Source organism: Corythoichthys intestinalis, chromosome 15 (genome assembly GCF_030265065.1).
Source record: "Corythoichthys intestinalis isolate RoL2023-P3 chromosome 15, ASM3026506v1, whole genome shotgun sequence".
Classification (NCBI taxonomy): Eukaryota; Metazoa; Chordata; class Actinopteri; order Syngnathiformes; family Syngnathidae; genus Corythoichthys; species Corythoichthys intestinalis.
This window is the reverse complement of record NC_080409.1, coordinates 49,727,501-49,748,215: the sequence shown is the minus strand read 5'-3', so window position 1 is coordinate 49,748,215 and position 20,715 is coordinate 49,727,501. Positions and strand designations below refer to the sequence as shown.

General features: G+C 40.5%; 1 protein-coding gene across 4 annotated transcripts in view; it reads right to left on the bottom strand.

Annotated features, from left to right (window-relative positions):
- Positions 1 to 3,993: 3,993 nt before the first annotated feature.
- LOC130931176 (leucine-rich repeat-containing protein 74A) overlaps positions 3,994 to 20,715 on the bottom strand; it is a 49,365-nt gene continuing 32,643 nt past the window's right edge. For all 4 annotated transcript variants that reach the window (XM_057859744.1, XM_057859746.1, XM_057859747.1 and 1 more), the window contains 6 exons: positions 18,106 to 18,300; positions 17,943 to 18,038; positions 17,695 to 17,838; positions 14,227 to 14,331; positions 13,563 to 13,648; positions 3,994 to 5,166 (listed from right to left, as the gene is read on the bottom strand). In XM_057859744.1, the coding sequence (XP_057715727.1) occupies positions 4,569 to 5,166; positions 13,563 to 13,648; positions 14,227 to 14,331; positions 17,695 to 17,838; positions 17,943 to 18,038; positions 18,106 to 18,300 (1,224 nt within the window). In that variant the 3' untranslated portion in view covers positions 3,994 to 4,568. The remainder of the gene's footprint in view (positions 5,167 to 13,562; positions 13,649 to 14,226; positions 14,332 to 17,694; positions 17,839 to 17,942; positions 18,039 to 18,105; positions 18,301 to 20,715) is intronic.

The window sequence follows — 20,715 nt, the reverse complement described above, 5'->3', positions numbered from 1 at the left end:
AAATCCTGAAACGAACATTTCATGGATAGAGGCAATTGTATTCTGAAAAAAACACTCAATCAGAAGTCAAATACTGTACTTACCTCCCAGGCCATTGCGGGACCAAATAGAGAAAGGGCGTATAGAAGGACAATCATTTTTGCCACTGTCAAAACGGATAATGATGCAATGGTCTGGGTATTCTATGCTTATATAGCATTACAAGATGTTACACCTGTGTGGGTTCACAGCATTATTTGTTCGGATACAGGTCAAAACGAAACAATGTTATCTTCAGCAAACAGGAACTAAATTAATTTTAGGGCATTAGTTTGACAAGAATTCATAGTAGCCTACCTAAGGTTGGGTGTGTCCAACCAACCAACATATGACAGAGTTCCCAAGCAATTGTATAAATGAGTAAAATAATACAAGAAGAATATTTTGCCAAAGTCGCAGAGAGTGTGTTTTAAAATTTAGGAATTTAGGGAGTTGGAAAGGTTGGAAGTAAAGATGTCCCGATCGATCCTGATCGATCGGGTCCTATCACGTCATTTTCAAAGTATCGGAATAGGCAAAAAAATATCGGACATGCCTTTTTTTTAATATATATATATATTTTTTAATTAAATCGTTTTCTAATTGTATTTAACGTTACAGACAAAATGTCTTACATTCATCCAGTGTCTTTAGTTTTGGCTTAAAGTAGGGCTATCAAATTTATTGCGTAAACGGCGGTAATGAATTTTTAAAAAAATAATCACGTTAAAATATTCAACGCAATTAATGCATGCGCTGCACGACCCACTCACGCATTGTCGCGTTGAATCTATAATGGCGCTGTTTTACCTATATACAAGGCTAACAGGCAGCGTAAAATGAGTAGAGAGAATTTTGTCAGTCTCTGGAGCCTCTTTTTAATTGGCTAAATCCTTAAAATCCCTCTCTCAACAATTAGAATTATCGTGGGAAGCAATGTGGGGAAGAACAGTAATGGTTGATCTTTTCCTTAACACCCTATGTTACTTACCAACGCCAAGAAGATATATCAATTGATGCCACTGTGCACAGTCATGGTTGCACTTCCCATCATGCATTTGGGCAGAACAGTTAAATGGCTACACTATCATTTACTGAAAGCTCAACAAATACACTAGATGGCAATATTTAGTCACAATATACAAAGTCATATTCATCCTTTAAGAATGACAAGTCATTCTATCCGTGGATCCCTTTCACAGAAAGAATGTTAATAATGTAAATGCCATCTTGTGGATTTATTGTCATAATAAACAAATACAGTACTTATTTACTGTATGTTGAATGTATATATTCGTCTTGTCTTATCTTTCCATTCCAACAATAATTTACAGAAAAATATGGCATATTTTAGAGATGGTTTGAATTGCGATTAATTACGATTAATTAATTTTAAGCTGTGATTAACTCGATTAAAAAATTTTAATCGTTTGACAGCCCTACTTTTAACCAAGAATCAAGATTGTTTTACGTCCATATATATAAATAATTCAGGGATTTAAGCATTTATTCACAAGAATTTTCCCCGGAAAAGCTGTTTACATCAGGCGGCCGCCACATTGACTAACAGACTAGCATCGCACTTCGACATATTTATGTAAAATAAATGCTAACTGCATGTTTTTTTTTTGCTGTTAACCAAGAATCAAGACTGTTTTACGTCCATATATATAAAGAATTCAGGGATTTAAGCATTTGTTCACAAGAATTTTTACCGGAAAAGCTGTTTACATAAGACGGTCGCCACATTGACAGACTAGCATCGAACTTCGACATATTTACGTAAAATAAATGCTAACTGCACGTTTTTTTGTTTTTTTTTTGCTTTTAACCAAGAAAGGAAACTGTTATATGTCCATATCTATAAAGAATTCTGGGATTTAAGCATTTATTTACAAGAATTTCAATGATAAAAGCTCTTTGTCTGTGATTCCACTCTGTCAGCTTTGACGGCCTCGCCAACAATGCAGACCCCCTGTTAATCAGCCCCGCACCCCGTGTCCCGTCGATGTCATTATGAAGCCCAAAGTAGCAAAGTAAGAGTAGTATTTCTTTGTCATAAATCAACTCAAGTAAAAGTAAAAAGTATTCCGTGCTAAAGCTACTGTACGAAGTACATTTTTTCTCAAAAAGTTATTCAAGTAAATGTTACAGAGTAAATGTAACACATTGACCCACCTCTGTGTAACCGCCGTCATCGCTGGCCAATCAGTTAACCCTTTAACACCTATGCCTATTTTGGCCGAATTTACATGCATTTGATGTTGCCTTTATATTTCAAAGAAAAAACTGTTCACAATGGCCAAGTTGGGTCCCTTTTTTAAGGACACCTTGAACTTCATGTCCAAACTGTTGTTTTCTTCACGGACCAATTTTAATCCACATTTTGGACCCAAAACGACAAAAAAAAAAAAAAATCTTTTTTCAAAATTTGTAATGTTGATGTCCCACTGACAACCAAACATGCTCGACCAACCGTTTTGAAGCTTGATAATATTTATTCAACTTATTAGGATAAACATTCAATAGAAAAAAAAGAAGATTGAATAGTTTTATGTTTGACAATTCAACACAAACAGCAAGTATGGTAAAAAAAAAGTTATATACAGTGCAAAATAGTGAGAAAAAAAAATATATCATCTAACACAAAAAAGGGTTTGGATGATATCTCTTTGTGAAGTTAGGTCGAACACTCATCTTTCTAAAAATTGAAAAGATTATAGTAAAGAAAAAACATATATAACATTGAAAAAGAGTATTTTCGAAAATATTGACAAGTTGTTCAGTTCAATTCAGTTTTTTCTGGCATACGACCCAACCCAATAATTTTTTTTTTTTTTTGCGCACTCAATAAAGCTTCTGCATGACTAGGTCACGGAGCTGCATCACACAAAATGTCACACAGCCTACTCTTTCGCCGTTTGCGCGCTACTGTCACTTCTACTCGCCGAGACGCCGACTCATCCCAGGAAAACGACGACTAATACGACTCATCTTTTTCCTTGAGTTAATAAAATAATGCATTAGCTTGCGCTAAATTTAGTTTTAGATTCATTCTGCACGTTTCAAAGTCCCTCGCTCAATCCAACCGGCCGTTGCTTGCTTCGCATGCCTCCTTTTCCTTAGTTGGCGCCCCGCTCGGAAATTTATTAAAAATGTCCACATTCGGTTCGTCCCTCTTGAGATCACAACGGCTCATGGGATATGTAGTCTTTTGTGCTGCTTCCGGTTTTGAAAAAGGACAAGAAATGATGGAAATATGGAGATAAATACATGGTCCATGCAGCGTTTTAATGCATATTTATTAGGGCTGTCAAACGATTAAAATTTTTAATCGAGTTAATTACGGCTTAAAAATTAATTAATCGTAATTAATCGCAATTAATCGCAATTCAAACCATCTATAAAATATGCCGTATTTTTCTGTAAATTATATATATATATATTCTGTAAAATAAATTGTTGGAATGGAAAGATAAGACACAAGATGGATATATACATTCAACATACGGTACAGAAGGACTGTATTTGTTTATTATAACAAATAAACAAGATGGCATTAACATTATTAACATTCTGTTAAAGCGATCCATGGATAGAAAGACTTGTAGTTCTTAAAAGATAAATGTTAGTACAAGTTATAGAAATTTAATATTAATACCCCTCTTAATGTTTTCGTTTTAATAAAATTTTCAATCAAAAAATAAACTAGTAGCCCGCCATTTTTGATGTCAATAATTACTTACACAATGCTCATGGGTGCTGAAGCCTATAAAATCAGTCACACCCAAGCGCCAGCAGAGGGCGGCAAAACTCCATAAAACACAATTAACAAGTGGGCATTTCACTCTACTGTCATTTAAATCTGTCTGAGCGGGACATGTGCGTTAATTACATCAAATATTTTAACGTGATTAATTTAAAAAATTAATTACCGCCCGTTAACGTGATAATTTTGACAGCCCTAATATTTATGAGTGTAATAAAACCATAAAACTCAAATGACATTATTTCCCGTTTTTCTTGGTCGATTGACTTCAAATAAAAAGTGGTGTGGACATGAACTTCCGCACTTTCAAATGAGACCAACCAGCGGCAGGTGGGTGACGTAATTACAGCGTGACGAAGCTTCAAAGACGACATGCGTAAACGCGTCGCTGCCGACACGTTCGGTGTTAAAGGGTTAACAAGGAACTGGCCCAAAAATGCCCCCAAACCCAACAGGAAGTGACACAAAATCAACAGGAAGTAATGTGGAAATCCAACAAAATCAACAGGTTGTAACCAATGAACCGGAAGCGGCCCGTAAATCCTCTTAAATAAAAAAAAAAAAGATCAAAAATAAACAGGAAGTCAACACGGAATGTCCCAGAATGTACAGTTAGTAACTCGAGAGTACCCTAGCTAGCACACTAACTTGAGATAAATACTAAATAATGACAGAATGATGTTAATATGTTATATTTATTCACTTTCAAGAGTTAAAGAGACACAACTGGTATTTGAATCACGCCAAAATACTGTCAAATTTGTTCAGTTTAATTTTTCAATCACTTTTTGGAATTCTTTAAGTTCTTCTCCACATGTTTCTTTGCTTTAGATTTCTTCCCTTTTTTGGCTTTAATGCCAAGCGGTGTGGTGTCAAGAGCAGGTCTGGACTTGGTCAGGTGGTCAACCGTTAGTGGCTTAAGCTTGTTGTGGCTGATCTCGGGATTGGAACGTACGGCCCGTGCGGGGGCGGATACGCCTCGGTCAGATTGACGGGAGGTAGTCAGCAAATTGGGCTGGGAACGCGTGTGGAAATTTGGAGACTTAGTGAAACGCTGGGAGTGTACGCCTACTAACATAGGCAAGTGGACTTGATCATTGCTGGGGTTAGAAACCGTGTACCGGCCACTGTTTGACGTTACAATGCGGTGCCAAGAACTGAGAGGAGTGGCCGAGAAGTGATGGGGCCCTGTCGAATCTTCTTTAATATCCCCTGGAGATATAACCACAGAGGCGAGAGGCGTCACGGCTTCCACGGCGCTCTGGAAAGTCTTGAGAATGCGATCGCTCTTATGCTTCTCTTTCTTCTGTCGAGATGCGACTTTGCGCAGTTGTCGCCGGTGGTTGCGCACCATTTGCTTCCTGGTATCTGCCAGACCCCTGCATACAATTAATTAATAAAATTAATTTAATGGTATCCATTAAAGATGTCACGATCGATCGGGATGTCCGATCACGTCATTTTCAAAGTATCGGAATCAGCAAAAAAATATCGGACATGCCTTTTTTAAATTTTTTTTTTTTTTTTTATTAAATTGTTTTCTAATTGTATTTAACGTTACAGACAAAATGACTTACACTCATCCAGAGTCTTTAGTTTTGGCTTGAAGTAGGACTATCAAATTTATCGCGTTAACGGCGGTAATTCATTTTTAAAAAATTAATCACATTAAAATATTTAACGCAATTAACGCATGCGTTGCACGACCCGCTCACGCATTGTCACACTCAATCTATGATGGCGCCGTTTTGCCTATATAGAGAGATAAAAGGCAGCGTAAAATGAGTAGAGTGAATTTCAGCAGCCTTTGGAGCCTGTTTTTAATTAGCTAACGCCTTATAATCCCTCGCCCTACGATTAGAAATATCATGGGAAGCAATTTGGGGAAGCAAGGTAGCAATCGATCTTTTTCTTAACACCTTATGTTATTTCCCAACGCAGAGAAGATATATCAATTGTTGCCACTACGCACAGTCATGGTTGCACTTCCCATCATGCATTTGGGCAGAACAGTTAAATGGCTACAGTATCATTTACTGAAAGCTCAACAAATACACTAGATGGCAATATTTAGTCACAATATACAAAGTCACATTTATCCTTTAAGAATTACAAGTCATTCTATCCTTGGATCCCTCTCACAGAAAGAATGTTAATAATGTAAATGCCATCTTGAGGACTTACTGTCATAATAAACAAATACAGTACTTATGTACTGTATCTTGAATGTATATATTCGAGTTTTATTCATTTTATTTCTTAATGCATTGCCAAAATGTATATGATCGGGAAAAATTATCAGGAATGATTGGAATTGAATCGGGAGCAAAAAAAAACAAACAATCGAATCGGGAAATATCGGGATCACCAAATACTCAAACTAAAACGATCGGGAGCAAAAAAACATGATCGGAACAACCCTAGTATCCATTCATACACAATAATAGATAACTAAGGCTCTATTCAGACTGGCGGCAAAATCTGATTTTTAGCTCATCTAAATTGAAAGTGGAAGGCTCTTTTGTAGTCTAAATAGTTTCAAAGCATTGAAAGATTGAAACCACATTCCGAAGGTAGTTTTATACCAGATTTGGATAAGATTCTTCTCAGTCTGAACTGCCCAGATGGGAGTGACTATGCTAGATGATGTGTTTTTTGCTACAGAAAGCTGTCAGGTGTGTCAATTTTGTGGCCATTCTGAACAGGCCAGATCAGATTTGGACACTTGCTAAAAATAGGAAGCACGGGGAGAACGAAAAGTGGTATTTGACATATGGCAAAATGGCTTTTGGCATATGGCAGTTTTTTTTTGGCATATGGCAAAATGTTTTTTGGCATTAGGCATTTTTTGGGCATATGGCCAAATGGCTTTTGATATATGGGAGTTTATTTGGCATATGGCAAAATGGTTTTTGGCATATGGCATTTTTTGGGCATATCACAAAATGGCTTTTGATATACTGTATGGTAGTTTTTTTTTTTTTTGGCATAAGGTAGTTTTTTGGCATATGACAAAATAGCATCAACTTACATTTGTACTAGTTGAATGTCATTGCATTGTAATGGTATGGTTTTTCTGCCATTGAAAAGAAATTGGAAATTTGGACGTGCATGGCTGTCAATGGCATGGACGTGCATGGCCTGCAAAAATTGCCATATGCAAGAAGCCATTTTGCCATATGCCAAAAAAAATGGCATATAACCCAAAAAATGCCATATGCCAAAAGCCATTTTGTCATATACCAAAAAATTGCCATATGCAAAACACCATTTTGCCGTATGGCAAAAAAAATGCCATATGCCAAAATTATTTTCATAGTGGTCCCACCCAAAAAATGCATCATGGAACACCAATATTTTTTCACCAATTCTGGTGACGTCCAGTGTTGCTAATAACGGTGTTAGAGTAGAACGGTGTTCCTAACGGCTTTATTTTTTTCAGTAGTGACGAGAAATCTAATTAATTACTTTTTACAACTTTGCAACGCTGTTACCATTACTGAGGATGTGAAGGGGCATATGGCAGTTTTTTTGGCATATGGCAAAATAGCTGTAATGAAATCGACTTACATGGGTGCCAATTAAATGTCATTGCGCGTCATTGTGTATGGTCAAAAATCACAACTACCGATACATGTTTTTCTGCCATTGAAAATGAATGGGAAATTTGGACGTGAATGGCTGTCAATGGCACTGCCTTACTTGGGTGCCAGTTGAATGTCTATGCGCTGTAATGGTAAGTGATCGGTGAAAAATCACAACCACATGTTTTTCTGCCATTGAAAATGAATGGGAAATTTGGACTTGCATGGCGGTCAATGGCATGGATGTGCATGGCCTGCAAAAAATGCCATATGCCAAAAGCCATTTTGCCATTGCCAAAAAAAATGTCATATACCCCGCAAAAATGCCATATGTCAAAAGTCATTTTGCCATATACCAATAGCCATTTTGTCATATACCCAAAAAAACTGTCATGTTCCCTGCCTCTCTGGTTCACTCACCTGCCTTTTCCCGCCTCTCGGCTTGGCACAGCTGCTACTGATCATCGTTAGGGGAGTATTTAAGTGGCAGGCTCACATCACTTCACTGTCTGATCGTTCCAGCACAAAGCTTCACGTCCTGAGACCTCCTTCATGTGATATCCTGCCTGCTCATCTTGACTGACTTCCAACCACGCCTGCTTTCAAGTAATCTGGTCTGCCTCTTGTTGCTGTCCCTACATTCTGCCTCTGATTGCAATAAACGGCCTCCTGGCCAAACTGTCAAGCCTGTTGCTGAATCTGCATTCTGGTTCCAACCCTCACCTGACTAATCCCGACAGAACGATCAGACCACAATATGGAACCCGCAGATTCAAATCCGCTTCACGTGGCCCTCCGAGTCCAGGGACAGCGAATCCTGCAGCAGGAGGAACAGATTTCCTCCCTCCATGAATTCCTGAAAAAGACAACTGATCGACAAGCGTCAATGATACAGAACTTGAACTCTCAGCTCGCAAACATCGCTATTCAACTTCAACCAACAGCCCAATCTGCCAGGCCGGCCTCTGTTCCTGTGGACCAACCCAACTCTCTCTCCGAGGGTCAAGCGGGGGCGCCTGTCACACAAGTGAACTTACAACTGTCCCGCCCGGAACGCTTTTCGGGTGACACGGGAGACGTTCGCACCTTCCTAACACAATGTGAGCTCCACTTTGAATTGCAAGCCTCTGCTTTTGTGTCTGAGCGTTCCAAGGTGGCTTATGCAATTTCTCACCTCTCGGGAAAAGCCGCAGCTTGGGCCACTGCTGAATGGAGCCGCAACTCGCCTGTCTGTTCATCATATCTGACTTTCACCACCTCCTTGAAACAAGTTTTTCAAAGTAAACCACCGGGGAGAGAAGCGTCGTTAGCCCTAATGAACCTGCGACAGGGGAAACGCCGGGTGGCCGACTTCGCCATTGATTTCCGAACGCTAGCAGCAGACAGTGACTGGAACCCATCCGCACTGTCTGATGTATTTTTTCAAGCCTTGTCTGACCCCATCAAGCTTGCCATGGTAGCCATCGACATCCCGGACGACTTGGACTCCCTTATTGCACTGGCCATGCAGATCGACCGACGCCTTGCCGAGCGAGACCAGGAAGGAAAACGTCTGCCACGCCAACATCCTCATCGCGATCAAGGCAACCCCCACACCTTCCTGCCGTCACCTCAACGGCGCTTGCCTCACTCCCTTCGTCCGCAAGAACAAACACCTGAGGAGCCGATGCAGCTGGGCCGTACTCTCCTCACCCCAGGGGAACGTCAACGCAGAGCAAGAGAAGGACTATGTTTTTACTGTGGACAACGTGGTCATGTAGTCAATAACTGTCAAGTCAAGGCCGCATCATACCCAGCTAACCCCTCTGTCCAGGTGAGCCAGACTATCATTAATAATTCGGGAAACATCACTCCTTCAGTTACCTTGTCCTCACCCCATAGTCATGTTACAGTTTCAGCTTTTATTGACTCTGGTTCAGAAGCTAACATGATCAACTTCAATCTTGCCAGGCGTCTGTCACCCTGCCTGATTCGTCTGAGTAGCCCCCTGTCGGTCAAGGCTGTCGATGGCACTCCCCTTGGATCAGTCACCCATCAAACTCAATCGGTTTGTGTGACGTTTACAGACAACCATTCTGAGAATCTTTGCCTTCACGTTTTTGAGCACATGCCCCATGACCTAATCCTTGGTTTACCATGGTTAAAGCAACACAACCCACAGTTAGACTGGAACTCTGGCAATATAATAAAGTGGGGAAAAGACTGTACAGACATGTGTTTTCCTCGACTTCCTCAAACTCTGGTCCCTCCTTCTGATCTCGCCAATGTTCCAAGTTGTTATCATGACCTGTCGGAGGTCTTCAGTAAAAGCAAAGCCACTTCACTTCCCCCATTTAGAGACATAAATTGTGCGATCGAGCTTTTGCCCGGTACCACCCCACCACGAGGAAAGCTCTATTCGTTGTCTGCACCTGAACGTAAGGCCATGGACTCATACATAAAGGAATGCCTGGCCGCAGGCCTGATACGTCCTTCGTCTTCCCCGGCCGGGGCCGGTTTCTTTTTTGTAGAGAAGAAAGACAAGACATTAAGGCCATGCATTGACTATAGAGGCCTAAATCTAATCACGGTCAAGAATCGTTATCCTCTTCCACTAATATCGTCTGCCTTTGAGTTATTGGAGGGTGCCAAAGTCTTCTCTAAACTGGACTTGCGTAATGCGTACCATTTGGTGCGTATACGGCAAGGAGACGAGTGGAAGACGGCCTTCAACACCCCTTCAGGACATTATGAATATCTTGTCATGCCATTTGGACTCACCAACGCACCTGCCATATTCCAAAATCTTGTAAACAATGTTCTTGGTGACCTGCTTAATAAGAATGTATTCGTGTATCTTGACGATATTTTGATTTTCTCCCACGACCAGGAATCGCACCAGCAGCATGTACGGGCAGTACTTCAGAGACTCCTGCGGAACCAGTTGTATGTCAAGGCTGAAAAATGTGATTTCCATAAATCCTCCGTTCCATTTCTCGGTTACATTCTCGCCGAGGGTAAGGTCAAGATGGATCCTGACAAGATTTCAGCCGTCCTGAACTGGCCTGTACCAAAGAACCTAAAAGAGCTACAGCGATTCCTGGGTTTTGCTAATTTTTACAGGAAATTCATTAAGAATTATAGCACTATTGCCTCACCCCTGCATTGTCTTACTTCCACTCATAGACTCTTCCTGTGGTCAGAGCCATGCCAGAAGGCCTTTGATCTGCTCAAGAACCGCTTCACCTCTGCCCCCATTCTCTCCTTGCCGGACCCTGCTCACCAATTCATTCTGGAAGTGGATGCCTCAGACGTGGGAGTAGGAGCAGTGCTCTCCCAGAGAAATCCCACGGACGGTAAACTTCACCCCTGCTATTTCATGTCCAAAAAATTGTCAGACACTGAGAAAAATTATGATGTTGGTGACAGGGAACTATTAGCAATCAAACTAGCCATAGAAGAATGGCGGCACTGGCTTGAAGGCACTTCACAGCCCTTTTTGATCTGGACAGACCACAAGAACCTGTCATACCTCAAAACTGCTAAACGCTTGAATTCACGTCAGGCCCGTTGGTCTCTGTTCTTTAATCGGTTCCAATTCCATATCTCATATCGACCAGGCTCCAAGAACACGAAACCAGACGCATTGTCGAGGATATTTGAATCAAGGAAAAACCCCTCTGAACCAATGCCAATTGTGCCTGAATCCTGTTTTTTATCTGTGCTGTCGTGGGATATCGAGGCAAAGGTAAAATCCGCTCTCGAGTCCACAGAGACCCCTTCAGACTGCCCCAAAGAAAAGCTATATGTGGTGCCTGAGCTTCGCGGTCAGGTTATCCACTGGGCCCACACTCTCAAGACCTCTTGTCATCCAGGTATCACCAAAACAATTTTTGTCATATCTCAGAGGTTCTGGTGGAAAGCCATGCGCAATGACGTTACCGAATACGTCAACGCCTGCTCAGTATGTGCCTCCTGTAAGCCATCTTCGTGCAGACCAGCTGGTGGGCTCCATCCCTTACCAATACCATCCAAACCCTGGTCACACATATGTATGGACTTCGTAACTGGTTTACCCCCATCCTCTGGAAACACCGTTGTTCTCACAGTAGTAGACAGATTTTCCAAGATGGCACATTTCATCCCATTGCCTAAATTACCTTCTGCCAAGGCGTTGGCGCAAGTACTCATGTACAACATATTCCGCGTGCATGGCTTCCCCACTGATGTAGTTTCTGATAGGGGTCCACAGTTTGTTTCAGCTTTCTGGAAAGCCTTCTGCAGGATGATAGGGGCTACGGTTAGTCTTTCATCTGGATTCCATCCCCAGTCCAACGGTCAAGCGGAGCGGCTGAACCAAATCTTGGAGACTGGTCTTCGTTGCCTGGCGTCCCAGGACCCCTCCACGTGGAGCGAGAAGTTGATGTGGCTTGAGGTGGCACATAACACTCTTCCATCATCAGCGACAGGCTTCTCACCCTTCCATGTTGTGCATGGCTTTCAGCCCTCGCTCTTCCCTGCTCTTGATACCAACTCTCCAGTTCCATCAGCTCTCGCCTTAATCCGTAGATGCCGCCGGACCTGGGAACGAGCTCGACGCATTCTGCTCCGTCGTTCGGCCATCTACAAGACTGCTGCGGATCGCAAGAGGTCTGCTGCACCGACGTACGCTACAGGTGACCGGGTCTGGCTGTCCACACGACATCTGCCTTTGAAGGTCCAGTCAAGGAAGCTTGCTCCCAGGTTTGTGGGTCCCTTTCCGGTTTCTAAAGTTATTAATCCAGTCTCCGTGCGCCTGCAGTTGCCAAAGTCCATGAGAGTCCATCCCACATTTCATGTCAGTCAGCTGAAACCAGCCCGTGCAAGTCGTCTTGTCCCTCCGGCCAGACCCCCGCCCCCCGCCCGGTTTGTGGATGGCGGCCTGGTCTATTCTGTCCGGCGGCTCCTGGCGGTGCGGCGTCGCGGCCGGGGTTTCCAGTATCTGGTCGATTGGGAGGGGTACGGCCCGGAGGAGCGCTCCTGGATTCCCTCCCGGTTCATCGTGGACCCTGCCCTCATCCGTGCCTTCCACGCTGCCCATCCTGGGGCGCCTGGGCCGTCGGGTGCCGGCCGTTGAGGGGGGGCCCTGTCATGTTCCCTGCCTCTCTGGTTCACTCACCTGCCTTTTCCCGCCTCTCGGCTTGGCACAGCTGCTACTGATCATCGTTAGGGGAGTATTTAAGTGGCAGGCTCACATCACTTCACTGTCTGATCGTTCCAGCACAAAGCTTCACGTCCTGAGACCTCCTTCATGTGATATCCTGCCTGCTCATCTTGACTGACTTCCAACCACGCCTGCTTTCAAGTAATCTGGTCTGCCTCTTGTTGCTGTCCCTACATTCTGCCTCTGATTGCAATAAACGGCCTCCTGGCCAAACTGTCAAGCCTGTTGCTGAATCTGCATTCTGGTTCCAACCCTCACCTGACTAATCCCGACAAAAACTTCCATTTGCCAAAAGCCATTTTGCCACAAGCCAAAAGCCATTTTGCCATATGCCCAAAAAATACCATATGCCAAAAGCCATTTTGACATTTGTCAAATACCACTGTTTCTTACCATTTCATCGTGGTTCCTCCCAAAAAGTGCATCATGGAACAGCGATATTTTTTCAGCAATTCTGGTGACGTCCATTGTTGATAACAACGGCGTTCCTAACGGCGTCATTTATTTCAGTAGTGAGTAATCTAATTAATTACTTTTCCCATCTTTGCAAAGCCGCAGCTGAGGATGTGAAGGGGCATATGGCATATTTTTTGGCATAAGGCAAAATGGGTTTTGGCATGTGGCATTTTTTGGGCATATGGCAAACTAGCTGTCAATGGCATCGACTTACATAGGTGCCAGTTGAATCTCATTGCGCTGTAATGGTAAGCGTATGGTCAAAAATCACAACCACATGTTTTTCTGCTATTAAAAATGAATGGGAAATTTGGGCGTGCATTAGGTGCCAGGTGAATGTCAATGCACTGTAATGCATGGCCGTCTGTGGCATGGACGTGCATGGCCAGCAAAAAATGCCATATGCCAAAAGAAAAAAAAAAGTGCCATATGCCAAAAGCCATTTTGCCACATGCCAAAAAGACTGACATTACAATCACATCACAATAAAATGAGCGGCGCAATACAAAGGACAAACAGGGATGTATAACCTAACATTATGGGATATAGTCACCTGTAGTCCACTATTCCTGTCCTGTCACGGTCGAGCCTCTGGATAAGTTCCTCGATCTGGAATCGATCCAAGGGAACGTTTGACTGCTGTTAAAATTTGAAAGGACAGAGTCAGTATATACAGTATACCGTATATACGTACCTTCGTATACGTCGCTCCGGCAGATAGGTTGCGCCCATAGTTTGTTGTTAAAAAAGTACGTAAGTATTAAGTATAAGTAAGTCCTGCTGAGTTTGAGTCATTATCTATTCATTCTCGGGCCACTTCCTGTTCTGTAACCTAAAATAATCAGGAAATGACCAATAAAATGCCCCCCAAATCAACAGGAAGTGACAGAAAATCCAATGATAATGACCTGAAATGGCCCAAAATGGCCTCGTTGCCTGGCATTGGCTGCCACTGACGGCCATAGAAGTGGGAGGGGCCTGTCTGAAGGGTAGGGTTCATTCGCTGCCACCCTCCTACATCTATTCGTGATAAACTTACAGCAGAAGAATGAAGATAGCTTCTTTTTCTGTTTATTAGTTGTTTTTAGAATGATTTCCTGACCAATGCATCGATAATCGTTTTATCGCCATATCGTAAGATTGTCGTTATTGTGAGCTTTGTATCTCGAATTGTATCTTATCGTGAGGTACCAAGGGGTTCCCACCCCTATTCAAACCTGCATCGCATTCCTGAAGTCAACCACAGGGACTCGCATGGTGGCATCTTTGTCAATATTTCGGAAGAAATCCCAAAGACGAAGCTTGTGCTGATCCAGATAGTCCTTCAATAAATGCAAAAAAGATATATTTGAATCAAATGATTGAAAACAGGCTTTACTAAAACTCATTGTATACTTTGTTGTCAGTGTTGTTAATAACGGCGTTACAATATAACGGCGTTACTAACGGCGTTATTTTTTTCAGTAATGAGTAATCTAATTAATTACTTTTCTCATCTTGGCAACGCCGTTACCGTTACTGAGGCGGGAAAGGCGTGCGTTACTATGCGTTACTAAGTTGGTTGAATAAAAAAAAGTCTGAGAGAAACGGACTCACGGGGACGAGAGCAGAGCAGGAGTGGGGAAGACGCCGTTGCAACCGCGATGCTAGATGGCTCCAATAATACCTGACTGCAGCCATAGCCGACAAACTACGCCCACATGACACGGTAGATATCATATTATAGAACTAGATGCAGATGTCAGACACTGCTGCATTGCCAACATGTTTTAAGGACTACAAGCGTTTGTAAACAGCCGCCATCTTAAAGCAGTAGACCTCTCAGGAAGGCCCGGATGTAGAGATCCTTCCTAGCGAACCTAAGTAATTTTTTAAAATCTAAAATGCTCCTAAATCGGCAAAATCTTAACTTAAATCTATCTTTAAATGATGAAACAGTTTTAAAACTTACACATGTTTAAAGTAGACAGAAGGGAACTAATGCAATAACGGGAGAAATTTTAACAACTTTAACGATTGATTCACAACTTTAAATCACTTCCACACATAGCAAAGGTTACTAGCTAGTTATCGCAATACCCTTGTGTCTAGTTAAGTGGAGGGTAAAGAATTGGGCTTGGGCCAATTGTCCCCCAAACCCTTTAAGCTTCACATTGTGTGACCTGTTTTTTTTTTTTTTTTTTTTTTTTTTGAGAAAAAAAAAAAATCACTAGTTACTTTGCCAAGTAACTAATTACTCTTACATTCAGGTAACTGAGTTACTAACGCAATTACTTTTTGGGAGAAGTAATTTGTAACTGTAATTAATTACTTTTTAAAGTAAAATTAACAACACTGCATGGCACTAAATACGTTAGTAGACAGCCGCCATCTTAAAGCAGTAGACTTTTTAGGACGGCTCTGTTGTAGAGAACCTTCCTAGCGAACCTAAGTAACTTTTTATCTAAAATACTTCTAAATCGGCAAAATCTTGACTTGAATCTATCTTTAAATGATGAAACAGTTTTAAGACTTTCATATGTCGAAAGTAGAGAGAAGGGAACAAATGCAATAATGGGAGCAATTTTAACAACTTTTAACAGTTGATTCAGGGTAAAGGGTAAATTAGGGTAAAGAATTGGGCTCGGGCCAATTGTACCAAAAACCTTCACAAAAAACTTCACATAGTGTGGCCAATGTTTTTTTTTTTTTTTTTTTTTGAGGGAAAAAAAAAAAGTAATTATCACCAATTACTTTGCCAAGTAACTAATTACTCTTACATTCAGGTAATTGAGTTACTAACTCAATTACTTTTTGGGAGAAGTAATTTGTAACTATAATTAATTACTTTTTTTCAGTAAGATTAACAACACTGTTTGTTGTAGGGCTGCAGCTATCGATTATTTTAGTTGCCGATTAGTCGATGAACTAGTTAGTTCGAATAATCAAGTAAGCAGATAAGGAACATAAAAAATTAAAATCCCTGGGCTGGGCCTCAAACAGTATAAAATTTTTTTTTTAAAATACATGAGGATTTAAGTACAACAAAAGAAAAATTGGCTAACTTACATTGCAAAAGTCCGCTAGCTTAAATGCTATAAAATGCTAATGTTTTTTTTTTTGTTTGTTTAACAAATTGTTCAAAGACATATTCCCACAAAAAAAAAACAGCTAAATATACTTAGAAACTAAATTACGAATGCATTTAAAAAACAAAAACTTATCTTATGTTGATCTTAACAGTGAGCAGCTGTATTCAACCATGTGAAATTTACTTGAGTAACTTTTTGAGAAAAATGTACTTATTAGAGTAGTTTTACCACGGAATACTTTTTGATTTTACTTGAGTAGATATTTGAAGCAACACTACTCTTGCTCCTCTACTTTGGGCTACACTAGAGTCATTATTTTTCATCTTCATTCTATATTAGGGCTGCAACCATCGATTATTTTAGTACCCGATTAATTGATGAAATACTTAGTTCGAATAACCGAGTAATCGGATAAGGAACATAAGAAATTAAAATCCCTGAGCTGAGCCTCAAACAGTATAAAAAGATTAATACATGAAGATTTGAGTACAACAAAAGGACAACAGGCTAAGTTACATTGCAAAAATCCGCCAGCTTAAATGCTATAAAATGCTAATTTTTTTTTTTTGTTTGTTTAACAAATTGTTCAAAGACATATTCCCACAAAAAAATGGCTAAATATACTTATAAACTAAATTATGAATGCATTTAAAAACAAAAACTTAGCTTACGTTGGTCTGAACAGGGAGCAGCTAGATTCAGCCATGTGAAATTTACTTGAGAAAAATATTTACATTTTTTCAATTCTTAAAGTGGTTTTACCAAGAAATACTTTTTACTTTTACTTGAGTACATCTGAAGCAACACTACTCCTACTTTACTACTTTAGGCTACACTAGAGTCATTACATTTTTCATCTTTATTCTACATTAGGGCTGCAGCTATCGATTATTTTAGTAGCCGATTAATTGATGAACTTGTTAGTTCGAATAATTGAGTAATCGGATAAGGAACATATAAAAATTAAAATACTTGCGCTAAGCCTCAAACAGGTTAAAAAAAAATAATACATGAGGATTTAAGTACAACCATAGACTTAAAAAAATCTATATATTATGAAGTCTATGGTACAACAAAAGAACAATTGACTGACTTACATCGCAAAAGTCCGCTAGCTTAAATGCTATAAAATGCTAATTTTTTTTTTTTTTTTTGCAATGCACTTAACAAATGGTTCAAAGACATAATCCCACAAAAACAGCTAAATATACCTAAACTAAATTACGAATGCATTAAAAAAAATAAATAAATACTTGGCTTATGTTGGTCTTAACAAGGAGCAGCTGGATTCAGCCATGTGAAATGAGGTATGTCATATTCACTGTTGCCATTAAAGGCCAGTGTGTACACCCAAATCAATAAAACTAAATGCAAACACTTTCAAAACAAACCATTAAGACGCCACTGTATTTAACGAATCCTCAAAGCAGCAAAATTTGATTCAAATCTTATTTCTAATCAAATTAGTCGAGATAATCGATAATCTTTGCAGCACTAATTTGTTGTTGGCATCGCAGACGAACAAGCTCAAAGCCGCAACAACAACAAACCTGTTGCGTAAACTTCAGACTTGTCGAAATATGACAGACATTGAATATAAAGAAGATAACCAACCTGGATGACTTTCATTGGGTCGATGCGTTTTACTGGCTTCTTGGCAATAAACCCTCCAACGCCTCCATACTGTACATCTAAACCAGGATGCTCTTCGCAAGTTACTTCCAGCAGATGTAAAAAGTTTTCATTGACCAAAACGTTCTACGCCAATTAAAAAAACAAAACAGTCAATTGGTTGTAAATAATACCGGTCATTGATCTTTTGCGTATGGTTATGTCAAATGGGTGTCAAAATAAGCACTTACACATATATTAATCTCTTCCAAAGCAGTTTTATGGGTTTTCTTCACCATGTTAACCAGAGACAGTGCTCCCTCTACTGTTAGTGAATTGTAAGCCAACTGCAGGACCAAATAAAAGAATGATTTTACATCAAACAACTGAGCTGATTCTCACCAATTTACACACCATCAGAACCCGGAGTGTGTCGTTGTACTCCAGACCCTTGCAGAGCATGCTAACACCCTCATTGGTGATGCGATTGTTGTTGAGGTTGAGGTGCACCAGAGTACTGTTGAATTTCAGAGCTTCACCCATTGCTAGGGCCCCCTCATTCCCAAAACCATTCCATGACAGGTCAAGGTGCTTTAATGTAGTATTCACCTAAACATGAGGAAAGACAGGGGCGGAGCTTAGGAGGTGGATGCTGGAGGCCTCTAGGGAAGTGTTTTTCAACCAGTGTGCCGCGGCACCAGTGTTGTCAGTAACGCGTTACGCGTTACTGTAATCTGATTACTTTCTTTCAGTAACGAGCAATCTAACGCGTTCATTTTTCCAAGTCAGTAATCTGATTAAAGTTAGTTTCCTCGGTGCCTGTGCGTTACTATTTTGTTGTTGCCTCATACTGTATATAGAATGAAGACTATTGTAGTTACCGTAATTTTCGCACTATAAGGCGCACCTGACTATAAGCCGCTACCCACCAAATTTGGCACGAAAACGGAATTTGTTCATAGATAAGCCGCACTGGACTATAAGCCTCAGCTGCCCTCACTGTATTATGGGAAATTTACAGCAAAAGATAGGAACTGGTAACACTTTATTCGACAGCGGCATCATACGACTGCCATAAGACCAAAGAAACCACCATGAAGCTTTGAACTAATTGGCTGCAAAGCCTCATTGCTTCAAGAAGCTTCATTTGGCCATCAGCGCTCCCTTGTGGGAGACAGTCAACCTCTGCTGCCACCTGCTGTCAATACTGTTGTTGTCCAACATGCCTCCTAGCATGCATTGCAGCGCTACAGAATCACAATTTTATGTGCTAATTATTTCTTCAGTTTCTGTTCCAGTTGTTTCATTACTTGCTAGTAATGGTATTTGGTAACACTTTATTTGACAGTGGTGCCATAAGACTGTCATAATTATGACATGACACTGTCCTGAGCATTAATGAATGCTTATAACATATGTCATTTAGTGTTATCTGGCAAATTATCTCACTTTTGAATGGATGTAAAAGATCCAAGATGGAAATAAATGGAGTTAGTGACATAATTTGCCGGATGACACTTTCTATTCTATTCTATTCTATTCTATTCTATCACATGAGCATTCAGAGAGGCCCATGATCATGTCATTTCATTAATTATGATGGTTTAATGACAGTGTTATGACACCGCTGTGAAATAAAGTGTTACCTATTAACCCAAATAAATCAACAAATAAGCCGCACTGGACGATAAGCCGCAGGATTCAAATTGAAGGAAAAAAGTAGCGGCTTATAGTCCGAAAATTATGGTATGTACGAAGAGCATTTGAAAAGAAAATACTGCGCTTGAGTTTGGGAGTGACATCACATCTCACGTTTTCTCATCGGGGGGAAAAAAACGGGTCACGTGTATTACCATCCTTCCTGTGCGCGCGCCGTCTGCCATGGCGGTCAACAACATAGCCTAGCTAGTGGCTACCTATCAGGATGCTAACAGTAAAGGAGCCGGAGAAATACAACAAACGGCTGCATTTGCTCACTGGATATACAGCCATTACTTCACATATCCGTCCAGTAAAGATGACAAAAATATCTCTGTGCATTGCAAACTCAGGCTCAGAAAGACTGTCGAGCGCTAAAAACTCAATATCCAATTCAACATGGAAGCACTTGGAATTAAAGCACAACGCGAAAAAACTCTAATCAAAGCCGACAGGTAACGAGACAGCCAGCACTTCTACAGTTTGTAACCAGCCTTTATAATATGTGTAATTATGTAAATTTTATACTTAGAGTTTGTAATCTTAGGCAAAGTTTTACATTTGTGGTACTGGGGGAAAAGCATGTTGAAGACTGAAACAAAAGTCAAAAGTTTGGACACAATTCATGATTTTTGTGTTTTATATATTTTCACTACTATTGTATATTCTCACTGAAGACATCAAAACTATGAACGAACATGTGGAATGGCAAAAAAAGTGAAATAACTGAAAACAGGTTTTGTGTTCTACATTCTTCAAAGTATCCACCTTTGAGGTGTCTCCAAACTTTAAGCCAATACTGTATATATATATGGCGGAAAACACTCAGGTTACTTGAAGTACCGCTCTGAGACCCCCAATTTGGCCAAATTTGAAAACTGTCCGATATGCGTGTGGGATACATCATTGGAAAGTTTAAAATCTCAATTTTCTGGGGGAAGAAAAATTTTGAACAGGAGGGTATTTTTAAAAAAACAATGTTTTTTAAACAGCAAATCCCTAACTGGAGGCGAGATCACGCGAGAGCAGAATTAAAGACGCCACGATTTTAACAAGATATTATCGCATATTTACCTTGCTTCGATCCAAAAACTCCAAGTAGCATGTATTACCGAGTGTCAAGACACAGCTGTGAATGACCACAGCCAGATTTTTTTTTTTTTTTAATTTTATGGGTGAAACATGGTGATATAATAAGGGTCGCAATGCAGAACTCGCAGACAACAAGGAGTGGTTGAGATTTTCTTTTTCATATAGTTACCCTTTTAAACGTTATTTTTCAATTTTTCTGTTTGGATCGATTATTTATCATCTAACAAATCGGTG